General features: G+C 40.5%; 1 protein-coding gene across 6 annotated transcripts in view; it reads left to right on the top strand.

The window, feature by feature from the left end:
• The window catches only part of Smad2 (SMAD family member 2), a 70,659-nt gene that overhangs the window by 35,228 nt on the left and 20,865 nt on the right, over nucleotides 1-14,566 (top strand). For 3 of the 6 annotated variants that reach the window (NM_010754.5, XM_006525699.3, NM_001252481.1), the window contains exons 3-5: nucleotides 10,543-10,632; nucleotides 11,611-11,804; nucleotides 12,722-12,856. In NM_010754.5, the coding sequence (NP_034884.2) occupies nucleotides 10,543-10,632; nucleotides 11,611-11,804; nucleotides 12,722-12,856 (419 nt within the window). The remainder of the gene's footprint in view (nucleotides 1-10,542; nucleotides 10,633-11,610; nucleotides 11,805-12,721; nucleotides 12,857-14,566) is intronic. The other 3 variants (XM_017317842.2, XM_030250351.1, NM_001311070.1) reach the window with 1 other exon arrangement.

The following is a 14,566-nucleotide window of genomic DNA, read 5'->3' on the forward strand; positions in this document are numbered from 1 at the left end:
GAGAAAGTAACATAAGAGAGTTTTCCCAAGCCAGGCGTGCGGGTCCATGTCCTTAGTCCTGACATTCCAGAGGCTAAGGCAGGTGACTCTCTGAGTTGGAAACCAACGTGGTCATAGAGAACACAGGCCAGCCAGAGCTGTGCAGTGAGACATTGTCTCAAACAAATACATAAATAAAAAGCTTTTTCCTTATTGTCTGTTTATGGTAGTTTGTGGCATTTGTATTTACAGGTGTAGATAAGAGGTACTCTACCTAAATATTTTGATCTCTGTGTGAAAACCCTTGCAATATAAATGAGAGCTTATTTCTATTTGGTGGTGTGCTAATTTTAGAACACTGCTTATTATAAAACATGTATTTGTAGGAGAGTAGGTATGTAGAAGAAGTCAGAGGACAATTTACAGAAGTTCGCTCTAGCTGCTGTGTGGGTCCCAGGATTGGAAATGAGGTCATCTGGCTTGACCTGATGCTGCTCCCCCAGTGAGCCAGCTCCTGGGTCCATTTAAAAGAGTCCATTCTTAATTGTGATCCCTATTTTATGTCTAGTGTCTATTTCAGGTTTTTCTGCATCTAATTTGAAAGTTAAATGATGCATTTTTATTAGGATTTTTTTTTCAATTTGGGGTACTGTTTTTTGAATTGTTTAAACTATATGTGAAAATTAAATTAGAAAACCACTTGCTGTATTATTAAAGTTAAAGTCTTTGTACTCTTTTCAACATTAGGTAGTTTTTTTTAAGTACTTAATTTTCAAAAGGCTTGAAATAATCCCACAAACCATTTTTAGACTTGCTAGTAGATCATTTCCATGGCCAAGGATGTTGTTTGTTTGTAGGAGACCTGTTGTTAGTTTTCAAATCAGGGCACATCCATGAGGATCTCAGATAGCATTGTGACAACACTTAAGTTAGACATGGAAAATACTGGGGACAGGTGCCCTTTGGGGTCTTTCAACATCAAGGAAGGTTTGTGCCAAACCAAAGAAGGGGACAGGTGTTTGAGTATAATCTGTACACTGCTCACAGTGCAGAATTAGTGTGCAGCTTTCAGAATGTAATCATTGCAGCTTGCTGGGTTAGCAACAGAGAAACGTGAAGGTTATGGTCAAAAGCTTCTTAACACAATTCACAGTCTGTCAGATCAAGGACATTGAAGAAAAGAGATGCATTCATACATTTAATTACAGAAGGCCTTAATTTCTCTAAGATCAGTAACTAGACAAAAATATCTATTCTTGTGTCTCAGCTCATTATTTCTGTGGAGGAACTGGTCAGTTCAGTGAGTTAATGGAAAGAAAAATGGAGGGGATCACTATTCTTTCCGTGACATGATTGACAAGGAAAAAGCAAGTGAGTAAATTCAGCAAGGCTGTCCCTTGCAGACTCGTTGTCTGTCTGAAGCCAGTAATAGTTTTATAAATACCAGCTCAGGCAAAATAAAGTACCTAGCAACACAGTTTTCTTAAAAGATAGAAGATCTCTATAGGACATTCTAAGGCTTTGCTAAGAGAAATCAAAGGAAAATGCAAGGCAGAATTGGTTCTCATGTAGCATGGCCATGGTACAGACTGATCCTGTGACTCTTAATGAGCTGCATGGAGCTGAAGCGGGGGGGGGGGGGGGGGGGCGGGGGCAGGAGCAGATGCATTAGACAGCATTAGATAGCCTGGTGGGAGAAGACAGTGAATAGTCACAGAACCGCTAAAGCGCCAGTGCAGAGCCCACTGAATCTCTGTCCATTTGAGTCCAGCCAACCAAAACAGGGGTTGATGGTGGAAGAATGTGACTAACCGTAGAATCAATTCAGACTCTACCAGGTCCAGCTCACAACCCTGAATTACTGAACTACAGGGAAAGAAAACTTGTCTCTGTTCCTTGTAGAGTGGCCCACCAAGACAATACCTTAGATGTTGAAACTGCCAGATGATAAATTGACAGATAAATCAATGTTTCTTAGTTGAAACATTCAGTTGTATTAGTTAATGGGCTTTAATACTTCAGTGTGGTATTGGCATAAAAAGAGATAAGTGGTATAAAATAGATCGAAACCTGTTTGAGGGCTGAGGAAGTGGTTTAGTGGGTAAAAGTGCTTGCCACCAGGCCTAAGGTTCAATAACCTGAGCTCAATTCTCAAGACTCAAACACATAGTGAAAGATTCCCCATGCTGGGACTAAAGGTATGCACTGCTGTGTCCGGCCTTGTAGCTTCTTCAGCTATAAAAGGGCATATAATAACATTTTAATACAATAGATGTACTTTTTGTCAGTGTGTTTTATTCATTGTTTACCTTTATCTTTTGCTAATTTGTTAAGATAAGGATTTCAAAACTCCTTTCTTGGTGCCATAAAAGGACCATGAGTCTATGGAGGGGACTAGAAAGAAGGCATAAGCAAGCAGGAGGTCTTGGAGATCCACCCCAGCACTTGGTGGGGGAAAGGGGCAGAGAATGATAAAACCCTGGGACTCAACTAACAGCCAGCCTAGACAGCTAGGTGAGTTGAAGCCCGGGAGAGACCCTGTCATAAACATGAGGTGGACTTGATCAGCCTGCTCAAGCCTGCGACCTGAGTTCAGATCCCTAGAAGCCATGTAAAAGCCAAAGGCTGGAGCAGCCTCAGCACAGCCTCACTGGCAGGTGGAGGGAGACGATGGTGGCTAGATGAGCTAGTGTCTGAGATGTCTTGTTGCAAAAAAAAACCAAAACCAAAAAACAAAAAGTGGAGAGGACTAATGCCTGGTTGTCTTTTGGTGCCAGCAGGTGTCACAACATAGCTCAGAGACTAACTCCCAAGGCTGTCTTCTGGCCTCCATGTGCCCGCTTCCACAAGATTGAGCCCCCCCCCCCCCAAATTTGCTCAGTTTTCAACCTACTTTAATTTTTCCATGGGGTTCTCTATATTCTTACCCACTTGGATATGCAGGAAAAACTCTTTTGGCAAAGGTTATAAACAAGTCATACAACAGTTGTTTACTGTTGTATACCATGCAGATAACATGAATAGTAAAAGTAGCTTAAAGATTATTAGGTTCTGAGGATTGTGTCTTCTTTTGCCCAAAGTTAGTACTCATTTTTCTTTTCTTTTTGTCCCCCTGTCCCCGACTCCTTCTCCCCAACTTTGAACTCAGATCTACCTGCATCTGCTTTCTGAGTGCTGGATAAAAGGAAGGGCTGCTTCACTCCTGGCCTGGCTTGGCCTGACCCCTTTCCCCTTCCCCTTCCCTTTCCCCTTCCCTTTCCTCTTCCCCTTCCCCTTCTCCCCTTCCCCCTTCCTCCCTTTTCCCCACTTTCCCCCTTCCCCTTTTTCTCCTTTCCCCTTCCTCCCCTTTACCCCCTTCTTCCCTTCCCCCTCCCCCGTTCCCCTCTTCTGCCTTTCCTCCTTTACCCCCCTTCCCCCCTCCCGCCCTTCCCCCCTTTCCCCTAGGAACCTGTCAGTTACCTGGACAGTTCTTTCTGAGTGGTTCTGCTGCTAAGCAATGTTTGAATTGACTTCAGTGTGTTGTCCCTTGTTGAATTTCATGTAAATGAATCTGTTCAATATCTAGTCTTAACTGTTGAGCTTCTTTTGGTCAACGGAATATTTACTGCTGAGATTCATCAGTATATCACTATTATTGCTATTCAGAATTCCTGGAGAGCGGGCGTGGGGTGGCTGAGTGGCAGAGTCCTTCACTAGTGCACTTAGTGCAGTGTGGTCAGCGTGCAGAAACCCTGGGTTCAGTCTTACCACGAATCCTCACATTTGAATTCTTTGCACTCTCATACACTTTGAATTAGTTTTATCAACTGCAGTGTCACAAAAATGTTTTGCAAAGATAATGGCTGTAATAAATTGGAAAGCCATGAAAGCCATGGACCATGTTAAAGAAAACTAGGCATCATGATATGGAGTCATTTTATCTGTGGATACAGTGGATAGTCACAGCTTTTGAAAATGTCTCTATCTTTTTGGCTGCTGCTAAAGAAGTCTTATGTGTCTTGTTGAATCTTTTTCTAAGTGTTTTACTGTTTTATACTTAATTTATTACTGAGGTACTGGGGATACAGTAGATTCTACATTTGCTTTTATATCTTAGTATATCGCTTAGTTCACCAGTCCATTGTACAAGCTCTTCATAGATACACTAGGATTTCTGTATAAAGTTTAGTTATTAGTCCCAAGAAAGCAGTTAATATTTCTTCCTTTTCTTCAGGTTTGCTTTTAATTTTTCTTTCTTTGTTGTACCAAGTAGGACCTGCCATTTAATGCTGGTCTTATATCATTTTCTGTAAAATTTTAAAACAACAATTTGATTTAAAAAAAATGAGAATTGAACCCAGGGCCTTCCTTTTGAGTACTGGAGATTGAGCCCATGGCCAGTTTCCTCCCCTCTACCACTAAGCTGTGCCCCAACCTTCATTTTAATTCTCACAACATTGCCATGGTAGATATTCAACTTGGAATCCTCCTGCCTCAGCCTCCTCAGTAACTGGTATTACAGGTCTGCACCAGAAAGCCTGGTTCAAAATTGCTTGGTTTAAAGTGTTCTAAGCTGGACTGCTCACCCACCTCTCCAACATTTTTATATTGTGGTATTATTCTCATTTAAAATATTTTAAAATGTATTTTGTGATTTCTTCTTTCACTTAAGATTCACTTGGTTATTCTAAAGTTCATCGACCTTTTATGACCCCAGCATGTGTGTGGGGTGTGTGTTTGTTTATGTGTGTCTGTGTGTTTCAATACTTTGTGCATATTTGAATGTTAGCATTGTGCAGGTCTTGTGTGACTTGCAGTGAGTAGGGCGTGTGTCTGTTTAATTACTGAGATTGTTCCTGTACTAACTTCTCACTGATCTGTCAGATTTGCTTCCTGGTTTCTTACCTTGTTTCTTCCTGTGGAACCTGGTAGGAGTAGAGCAGTGGCCTCCTGCTACATCCCCAGCCAACATGCATCTTGGGTCTGACTTTAGATATTTTCAGGACTGTTAGTGTCTTATGTCTTTTTTATCTTTGTCTTAAATATTTTATCTTTTTTTGTCTTAAATATTTTATCTTTAGTCTTAAATATTATATCTCTTTTGAATTCTAAGTCTTGTCAGTAAGGAACTTACAGACATACTTGGAAGAAAGCTGAAGGACACTTTTATTATGAGTTCAGAGACGACCAGGACAGCAAAACTGTCCTGGTAATTACAAGAGAGGGAAAGACAGAGACAGAGACAGACCACATGGAGGCAGAAGAGGGGAAGGGCTTCAGAGAAAGTGAAGAAGTCCTAAGGATCTCAGGAAAGCGTGCTTAGGCTTTGTCCAGTATCTGAAAGGACAAGGACATGGAAAAGAAGGAAAAGGAAAAGTTGCACTTACCTGGGTAACAGGAAAAGTCCCAGGGCACTGCATGGTGGAAGCACTGTAAGTGGCTTCATGGAGGAAGGGTCTCCTGGGATGACAAGCACCTCACTCATTAAAGGACTAATTCTACCACCAAAGATTTGTGTATTCTATGTATATGTGTGCTGTATGAATATGAGTGTTTTGTTTGCATGTATGTGTATGTACCTTGTGTGTGCCCACAGAGTTTGAAATATGGTGCCTGGTCCCCTGGGGCTTGAGTTAGAGGTGATTGTAAGCCATTGTATGGGTGCTAGAGGCTGAACCACAGCATTCTGTAATAGCGACAAGTACTAATCATTGAGCTATCTCTCCAGCCCTTCTCACAGCTTCATCATGTTCTCAGATAAATCAGCTTTTCTCAAGTGGACTTCCAGCCAGGTTATTGACAAACCCAACTGGACTACCTCTTAAGAGAAAAGACAATAGTGTGTGCTCATCTAATCTTTGAAGTAGGTTGGAATGTCATGTTATTATACAGGGATAAATATATTCTATTCATTTGACCCGGCAAGGGAGGATTAAGGAGAGGCAATTATGACGCTGCTTTTGTAGTGTCATAGGAAAATGGGAGGTTGAGGAAGGATGTCCCATCCTCAATGTCTCCTAGAGCTGTTAATCCTTGTAACGTTCCCCCCTCAAGAATTGAAACTCTAATTATTTAGAAACCAGTCCAGGGATTGGCATAAATCCCCAAATACTTGTACCAGCTCTGGCTTCCAGCCAGGACAAGACCAAGGCTATTTCTAGCTTCCTGGCCAAGGGCGAGAGTCTGGTCCTCAGTTGTACAGTGCCTGCATCGTTTCTGTGTCCTGCCAACCATTGTTTGTGATGGGCTCTATCATTCCCTTTATTAAACACTGCCTGTGCAGGCACAGTTCACTAAAACTGTTCCGTATTTAAAATAGATCATTTCTGTATGGATTCTTGTTTTCATATAGCTACTCTCTACCTTTACTTGGAAGTGGTATATTGCTGTTAATTACTGTTGCTGTGACTGGATTTAAGTATCAGTTGAGTTTTATCGTCTATATGTGCTTCTTGTGTTTCTGGTGTCGTGTCTCTTTGGAGGTTTATTTTATTTTTGGCTTTCCTTTTGGTGTTGTCTTAATTCTGGCTAGTCTTTGGATTATAATAGCATCCTTAGCTTTATAATCATGCAGTTGCTTTTACATTTCTGTTTACTGTTGTCTAAAACTTACATTCATGTGTTCTTTAGGTTGCAAATTTTTTACACCCTCTCTTTCTTAGAAATTATAGGAAAATAATACCACTGTTTATATTTACCTATTAACATTTTTAAGCTTTAAATTTTTCATGATACTGGATTTTCTTCTATTACAAATTTTCTTTATCCTGAAGTATTTATTTTCCTTTAAAAGTCTGCCAGAAACAAGTTGGTTGAGTTTTTTGTCTTCAGAACATATTTGTGCCTTGACTTTGCAAAGGCTACTTTGCTTATTTATGGGCTTGTGAGTTAAAAGTTCTTTTCTTTCCCTTGCATAAAGATGTTCCATTGTCTTCCAGCTTTCATTGTTTCTTAGGAGATATTGTGCTTCTGTCTTTATGTAATGGATTGTTCTTCCTAGGCTGCTGCCAAAATAAAGCAGACAGGATTGTAAAGGCAGCAAGAATCCATAGGGAAGGTGTGGTTTCAGGTTTGTGAGATGGCAGGGCATTAAAGGAAGAACAGTAGGAAGCCAGGCAGGGACAGGTGGGCAGTAGAAGAGCCGTTGGTGTCAGGACAAGCAGGTTCCTCCGTGTGCTGACTTGGTACCTACTCAGGGTAGGGACTGGCTTTTTCAGGAGTAGGGGTGGGGCCTTCAGAGGAATTGTCTGCCAGAGGGTCTTTATTAGAGGAGCTCAAGAGAGTTGGGAAAGATTTGTACCAGATTCTAAGAGAAGACAATGCCTGTCATAACTTGTTAGGTAGTTTAAATTCTTTGGTGTTCACCATGCCTCTTGGGTGTTTCAGTTTAGTTTTTTATTAAGTTGTAATGTTTTAAGACTTGAAAATGTTCTGGCCATTTTCCCCAGCCATTAATTTATTTCAGGTTTTTCTATTTTTTCCTCTTTATTATACAACTGCACACATAACTCCTGTTTCATTTTATTTGCGAGTCTTTTACTATTCTTGGTTAGGTCATTTCTGCTAATGTATAAATTTACTGATACAACCTTTGGCCATTGGGCTTTTTATTTCAGAGTTTGTAATTTCCAGTTTTAGTATTTCTGTAGTTTACATTTGTTGAGATTCCTGATCTGTTCATTAATTTCAGAAACATATTCATAAAAATCACTTTAAAGCTCTCATCCAGTTGTTTCTGTTACTTTTTAATTGTGTGGCTTTTAGTTGTATACTAGCTATGTGAAACAGTGTTGTAGAAACTCGGATCCGCTGTCTACCCTCTGAAGACTGTGAGTTTTTTTTTCAGCAGGTGTCTAGTAGCTTCCCAGCCTAGGCTTGGCTTCTGCTGTGGCAGAGGCTGCATTCTCAGATCTTCGCGCTGTTCCAGTGCTGGTTTCATCAGTCAGCCCCCACAGCCTATGCACATGTGCCAGTCACGGATTTGGGCAGAGGTCATCGTTGTTTGAAGATTTCTCCCCTGTGGCTCCTTTATTTACAGTTAAACTACAATTTTATGCATGTGTTCCAGTTGTCCTGAATCCCTGAGGCTGGGGATTGCTCGCAAGTAAAAATTGTTAGAATATAGCTCACATCCAGTGTGGCATTACTCATCTGCAAGTCGACACCTTTCACCTTGTATACTTCTTCCTATTTATCTTTAAATACTTTGGTGGTTGGTTGGTCAGAGCTGTGATTTAAGGAAAACTGACCTAATTGAAGCTCCTGGACTTTATTGGAAGCAGTTTGCTTTGAGTTAGTATGTTCTTGTGTCTGCATGCTTTTGAACTCAGGCGAATTTGTGATGTGATTCTCAACTGGTAGGACCAGTCTCTCCTGGGCCTTCTTGTGGCTCTTATATACTAGAGAATCTTGTCTGGATCATAAAATCGACGAATTAGAGGCATGTTTCTCTTCACGCGCTATGTGTTTAGTTTTGTTAAGATTGTTTTCTTTAATAATTACACATACTTACTAGTTGCTTTGTAGATGTTGTTATAAAGTGATTCTGTTTTTGAAGTGTTCTGGCTGGGTGTGGTGACAAATAACCATAATCCAGCACTCGGGAGGCTGAAGCAAGATTTTTGTGTTTCAAGGAAGCCTGAGTGAGCTACCTATAAAACAAACAAGCAAATGTTTTACTAGCTAGAATTACTATTTTTAAACAGTCTTTCCAGTTTGAGGGAATATATCAAGTGAAAGCTGTGAGCTGTATGGTGGCGTGATGGCCGTCAGTCTGGGTCAAGCTGAAGTCTGCATCATCTTGTCTGGACCATTCACTTTCCCACTCATTGTCCTTTGTTCCTGGGTGTATTTCAGGTCCAGGAGAGTATAACTTCCATGCTTTGTGCTCTAGATTCTGGTTCTCATGTTCTCAGAGGAGCCTAAGTGAAATGTTCTTCTTAATACCATAACAGAGTAGCCTCCAGTTATGCTGTTGTTATTTTCCTTATATTGATTTCAAATAAATAATCAGCTCTATAGTATTCAGTTCAGAGTCACAAGAGGAAGGTCTAGATTACCCGCTTTTCTTGGCGTTTTCTGCTTTTCATACTGTGGTGATGTGCAATTAAAGAGTGAGACTGTCTAAACACATTGGGGCAGCTTAGGAACATGTCCCAGTGTGCTCTTTCCTTCTTCTCCCTCTGCCCCGCTCTTCTTTCCCAGGTACTGCTCAGTTCCAGTTACTGTGTACTATAAAAGGCTGCTAGCTGTTTTAAGGGTCTTGGGTCAGTCTAGGGTTACAACCCTTTTGAGAAGTGGGTCCTCAGACTACCCTTTCATAGGGGTCACCCACGACCACCAGAAAACACTGATATTTACGTTACGATTCTCAACAGTAGCAACATTACAGTTATAAAGTAGTAATGAAGATAATGTTGCAGTTGGGGATCAAGGCAGCATGAGGAGGAACTGTATCAAAGTGCTGCAGCCCTGGGAAGGCTGAGAGCTGCTGCACGCATCATCTGAAACTTCAGGGAAGCCCTTTATTGACCCACCTGCCTATCAGTTGCTTATTTGTAAAAGTTATTAGAAATGTTCCTGGTTTTCCTCAAATTTTATTGACTTTGGTAATATGTGAGAAGTAAAATTGAGTCTCAAAAATTATATTTGACTGATTTAAAAAGTACAGCTTCATAACCAAGAGACAAGGCAATCAAAAGGTCCACTCTGAAGGCTCCTTTTAAAGTCTTCCTTCACCCCCGGGCCAGTAGTTACTCTGAAATGAAGTAGTAGTTCAGGGGAATTAGGGTGAATTATCTTTGACCAGCCTAGGTTCTGGTAAGAGATGTGAAAAAACAAACAAACAAACAAACAAACAAACAAACTAACTAAGATGCGTTATAGTAAAATAACTTTAGTTTATGTTATTTTGCTCTTTATAAGTAGTAGCACGAAAGCAGTTACAGCTTTTCAGTAAATGGAATTTCTTTGAGTATTACAAACAGAAAACCCGGAAATATTAACTGTGGATGTGTCTGTTTAGTTTAATTACTTTTTTTGAGACAGGATCTCATAGACCAGGCTGGCCTTAAATTTACTGGGTTAGCCTGGGCAAGCAATGAACTGATCCTCCTGTTTCCACCTCCATGTGCTGGATTACAAGCGTGTGCCGCCACACCCAAATGATGTGTTGTTTTAGCTGCACCTTTTCTAGATTAAAGGTACCAGTTGACAGCTGTTAACTGAAGTGGGCTTTTGTTGTTGTTTTCTAAACTAAATAATGAAGTGAAGGCCCTTTGATGGCATAGGATGAACTCTGAATAGAAATTGTCCAGGACGTTGTAGGTATGATGTCATTAGGTGAGCAAGCATTGGTGTTCACATATAAAACATAACCATGACTTATCTGGAGTCACATGTTCCATTTACTGGCTTCCTTCATATAGAAAATATAGTGGCTCGTGCTGACCCGTTGGGTGAGGCTGTGTATATTTTCTGGGTGAAGGAAGTGTTCTGTACATTCTCCATGCTTTGCATCATGGTATTTTGAATAACCATGCTTCCATGTTCACATCAACTTTTTGTTTTTCAATTTATGCACAGCACTTGCTCTGAAATTTGGGGACTGAGTACAGCAAATACGGTAGATCAGTGGGACACAACAGGCCTTTACAGCTTCTCTGAACAAACCAGGTGAATATCCGCCCTCCATGGGACCCTAGAGACCGCGTGGGAGGGTGCTGTGGATGAGCTCAACTGGGTTGTTTAGTGTACCTTGTGCCTAGGATGTTAATGTACTGTGAGTAAGGCATGGCGTGTAAAGTATCAGCGTGCCAGTATTAAAGATGTATTAATGCTTCAGCTAATGTTTTGGTCAATGCAATTTTAGTTTTGAATCATTAAATTACTGTGTCCCATAAGAATAAGACCTATTTATAACTATATACTTATTGTAGTCCAATATTAGATAAATTTGTTACTGGCCTAATTTTTAAGTAGATACTTAACTAGTTTTTTCTAAATTGCTTGTTACCATCTAAAGCTCATCTTTACACTAGCATGTATTTGATGAACCTCTTACATCACAGTTAACAGTAGGCTAACTTGTTTTTCTGTCATGTTTTTTTAAAATCACTTCATTCTCTCTTAAGCATATTGGTATTTGTCCATTCCATTTCATCACCATCTGCATTTCTGTGTGAGCCTCATAAGTAAGCCCCAGATACCAAGAGTCACACTTCAGTAACAAGTTACAGTAGTCTGAGTAAGTTACTGTCACATCATTGTTGATATTTGCCATTTTCATACTACTTCCTTTTTTTGACAACCAGTTGCCTTCAGAATTAATGCCTTTGAAAGAGTTTAGCTTTTTAAAAATGGATTTTGATGAAGTTTTCAAGTATAATCACATAACACTTTGTAGACCACTTGCCATACAAGGCTACCCTTGCATTGGCATGTGAGTTGTTATATGCACACTGATAGAGGACAGGCGCAAGGGCCACTGCTTGCTCTATCCAAACCAGCTTGTGTCCTTCCTGGGTGTCACTAAAGCTGACTCCACGGCTGGGCTCTCCTTCATGTCCTCTTAGTGTGTTCACTTAGCCCTGTTGATGACACCTAGGCTCTCCTTTTAAAAGTGCTCTCCTTTTTTCCCTTGCTTCCAAATAGGTCTCTTGATGGCCGTCTTCAGGTTTCACACCGGAAAGGGTTGCCACATGTTATATATTGCCGGCTCTGGCGCTGGCCGGACCTTCACAGTCATCATGAGCTCAAGGCAATCGAAAACTGCGAATATGCTTTTAATCTGAAAAAAGATGAAGTGTGTGTAAATCCGTACCACTACCAGAGAGTTGAGACCCCAGGTAGGAAACTGCAGATGGTTCTGGCTCTGTTTTCCTGGTTTTAACCTAAGAGGACGACTAAAGGCTGGTTAGTATTCCTGTGTCTCAGGGAAGCTTGAATACAGAATTCTAACAAACTGTGTTAAATTGATCATGTTATTTGGTAGGAGTTTTAAATGTTTTCTTATTCTTTAAACTTTCATGAAAAAAGTATCTTAGAAAAGGGACACGTCCACTTCTGGGAGCTTACTTAGTTGGACAGCAAAGTATGTATCTAGGCAGTTCCTCAGATTTGCTGTTCTGAGAGCTAGCTGTGTGTCTCTAACACCACTTGCTTCCAACAGTATATTCTTTTAAGTGCTTTCAGAAGAACTTGAATGACAACATTTTTATACAGTAATTTAGTGAACTTTGTAGTAGGACTATTGGTTTAATGATTTAGCTTAAAACCTTAAACAAAAAAATTCATATTAGAAAAAAATAACTAACTCCCACTTTAGTGAAGACGTCTTCCCATTCTCCCTCATGAGTTTTTTTCAGACAGGACTCCTGTGTGGCTCTGGCTATCTGGAATGCTCTCTGTAGACCAAGTTGGGCTTGAACTCAGAGATTCGTCTGCCTTCCCAGTGCTGGGATTAAAGGCATAGGCTTGGGCTCCCTTCCCATTTCTAATGGGGTTTTATAAATTCTCATGGTAATATAGTATTTGACAGGGTCACATTGTTCTCCAAATAAATAAACCTTAATTTGGAGACTTTAAATGATAAATTATGTAAATCAACTCCAAGATGAGAATTGTCAGTTCTTTAGTGTTATAATAGCAGATAGGTGTGGCCAGACTGAAAGGTGAGCTACTGCCTTCTCCCTGTGAGAGCGTGGAGTAAAGGCCTTTCCGTAACCCCTTCTGCCACTAACTTGGATCTCTTTAACTCTTACAGTCTTGCCTCCAGTCTTAGTGCCTCGGCACACGGAGATTCTAACAGAACTGCCGCCCCTGGATGACTACACCCACTCCATTCCAGAAAACACAAATTTCCCAGCAGGAATTGAGCCACAGAGTAATTACATCCCAGGTACTTTTGCCTTAAGAGTCTCTTAAAACTTAGGTAAATAGCAATCTTGTAACAAATGCCCAGGTGTTAGTAATGTGGTTTCATTTCAGGTGCTCTTGACTTTGGATGGAAAAGCCTGATTGGTGGGGTGGTTATTTTGCTTTCAATACATTAAATAGCTTGTTTTTATTTTTAATTACATAAAAATATTTTTAATATATTAAATTAAAATGTATTATAAAATTAAACTATATAATATTTTTATTATAAAGGTTTACCTTTTATTTTGCAGTGGCTTTAAACAAAATACTATGAGAAGTAGAAAAAAGGCCCTTGTAAGGTTGTTAAAGCTCTTGAAGTAGAGACAGCTGCAGAGCGTAGGCATAGTGTATGGTCTAAGAAAAGCATCCCTGGCCAGGCAGTGGAGGCCAACCAAGCCTTTAATCCTGTGTTGGGGGTGGAGGTTGCAGAGGCAGGTGGATCTCAGGGTTCAAGGCCAGCCTAGTCTAAAGAATAAGTTCCAGGACATCCAGGGCTCCACAGAGAAACTCTGTCTTGAAAAAACAAAAAGAGAAAAAAAGAACAAGAAAAAGGAAAAACATCTGTAGAACAAACATAAACAAACATCTAAGAATCATTTTTTCATGGGTCATTTGGTAATGCTTAAGGTAAATGAATACTTAGTACATATCACATTTTAGTTTTATAGATAAACAACACATTGAAAAAATAGAAGATGCTTAATTATGTTTCTCCTGGGTCTTCTACTGAAAAATGACTGAACTCGACTACATTAAGTTCTCAAATTCTGCTGTAAAAATTTTGTTTGCAGTCTATTTGGGGTATGTGTGCACACGTGGAAGGAGTCGGAGAGCTTTGTGGATTCCGTTAGCCCCTCATGAGTACAGGGGATCAGCTCAGGTGGCCACACAGTATGGGACACTGCCCACGGACCCAGCGCACGGCTCTCCTTCTGCTCCAGTTCTCTGGCCTCGTGAGAGTTCACAGTGCAGTACCAGCCCTGCAGTTCTTACTGCTTTCCAGGGGAAACAACTACTGTGCTGTTGCTTTTCTACCATTTCTGTGTGTTTCCACTGATGGAAACTAGTTAGGAATTAATCGTATTCTGGATTTTTAGTCTTTCAGTCTCTGCCTGACTCTTCTCCCTTTATTTTAAAAAGTAGGGTTTTGTTATTTTGCTTTGTTTGTTTTGATACAGGGTTTCTCTGTGTAAACCTACCTGTCCTGGAACTCCATCTATATATCTATAGACCAGGCTGGCCTCAAACTCAAAGATTCACCTGCCTCTACCTCCCAAGTCCTGGGATTAAAGGTGTGCTCTGTTCCCTGTCCTATGCCACCACCACCACCACCACCACCACCACCCCCCGGCCCCAGGTAATGGTGTATAGAACATTCTTGTGACATTATCAAGGAAGAGTAGACATGAGCACAGTAGATAAGAGTACAGTGAGGTGAGATGAAGGAAGAGAAGAATCATAAAATGAAATAGTGCCTTTTGTGGGAGAATTGAGTCTTTTATAAACTGGCTAGGAGTGGAGAGAGAGAATGAGAGTGAGATAATGAGAATGAATGTGTGTGTGGGGAGTAGGATTTAAGTCTTTCATGTGGCAGCTGCTGTTACTCCATAATGCTAACAAATTAAAATGTGAGTACACTGAGATCCACACTAGAGAATAACTTACGGTGGCATTATTCAAAATGCTTACT

This window comes from Mus musculus, chromosome 18 (assembly GCF_000001635.26).
Source record: "Mus musculus strain C57BL/6J chromosome 18, GRCm38.p6 C57BL/6J".
Lineage (NCBI taxonomy): Eukaryota > Metazoa > Chordata > Mammalia > Rodentia > Muridae > Mus > Mus musculus.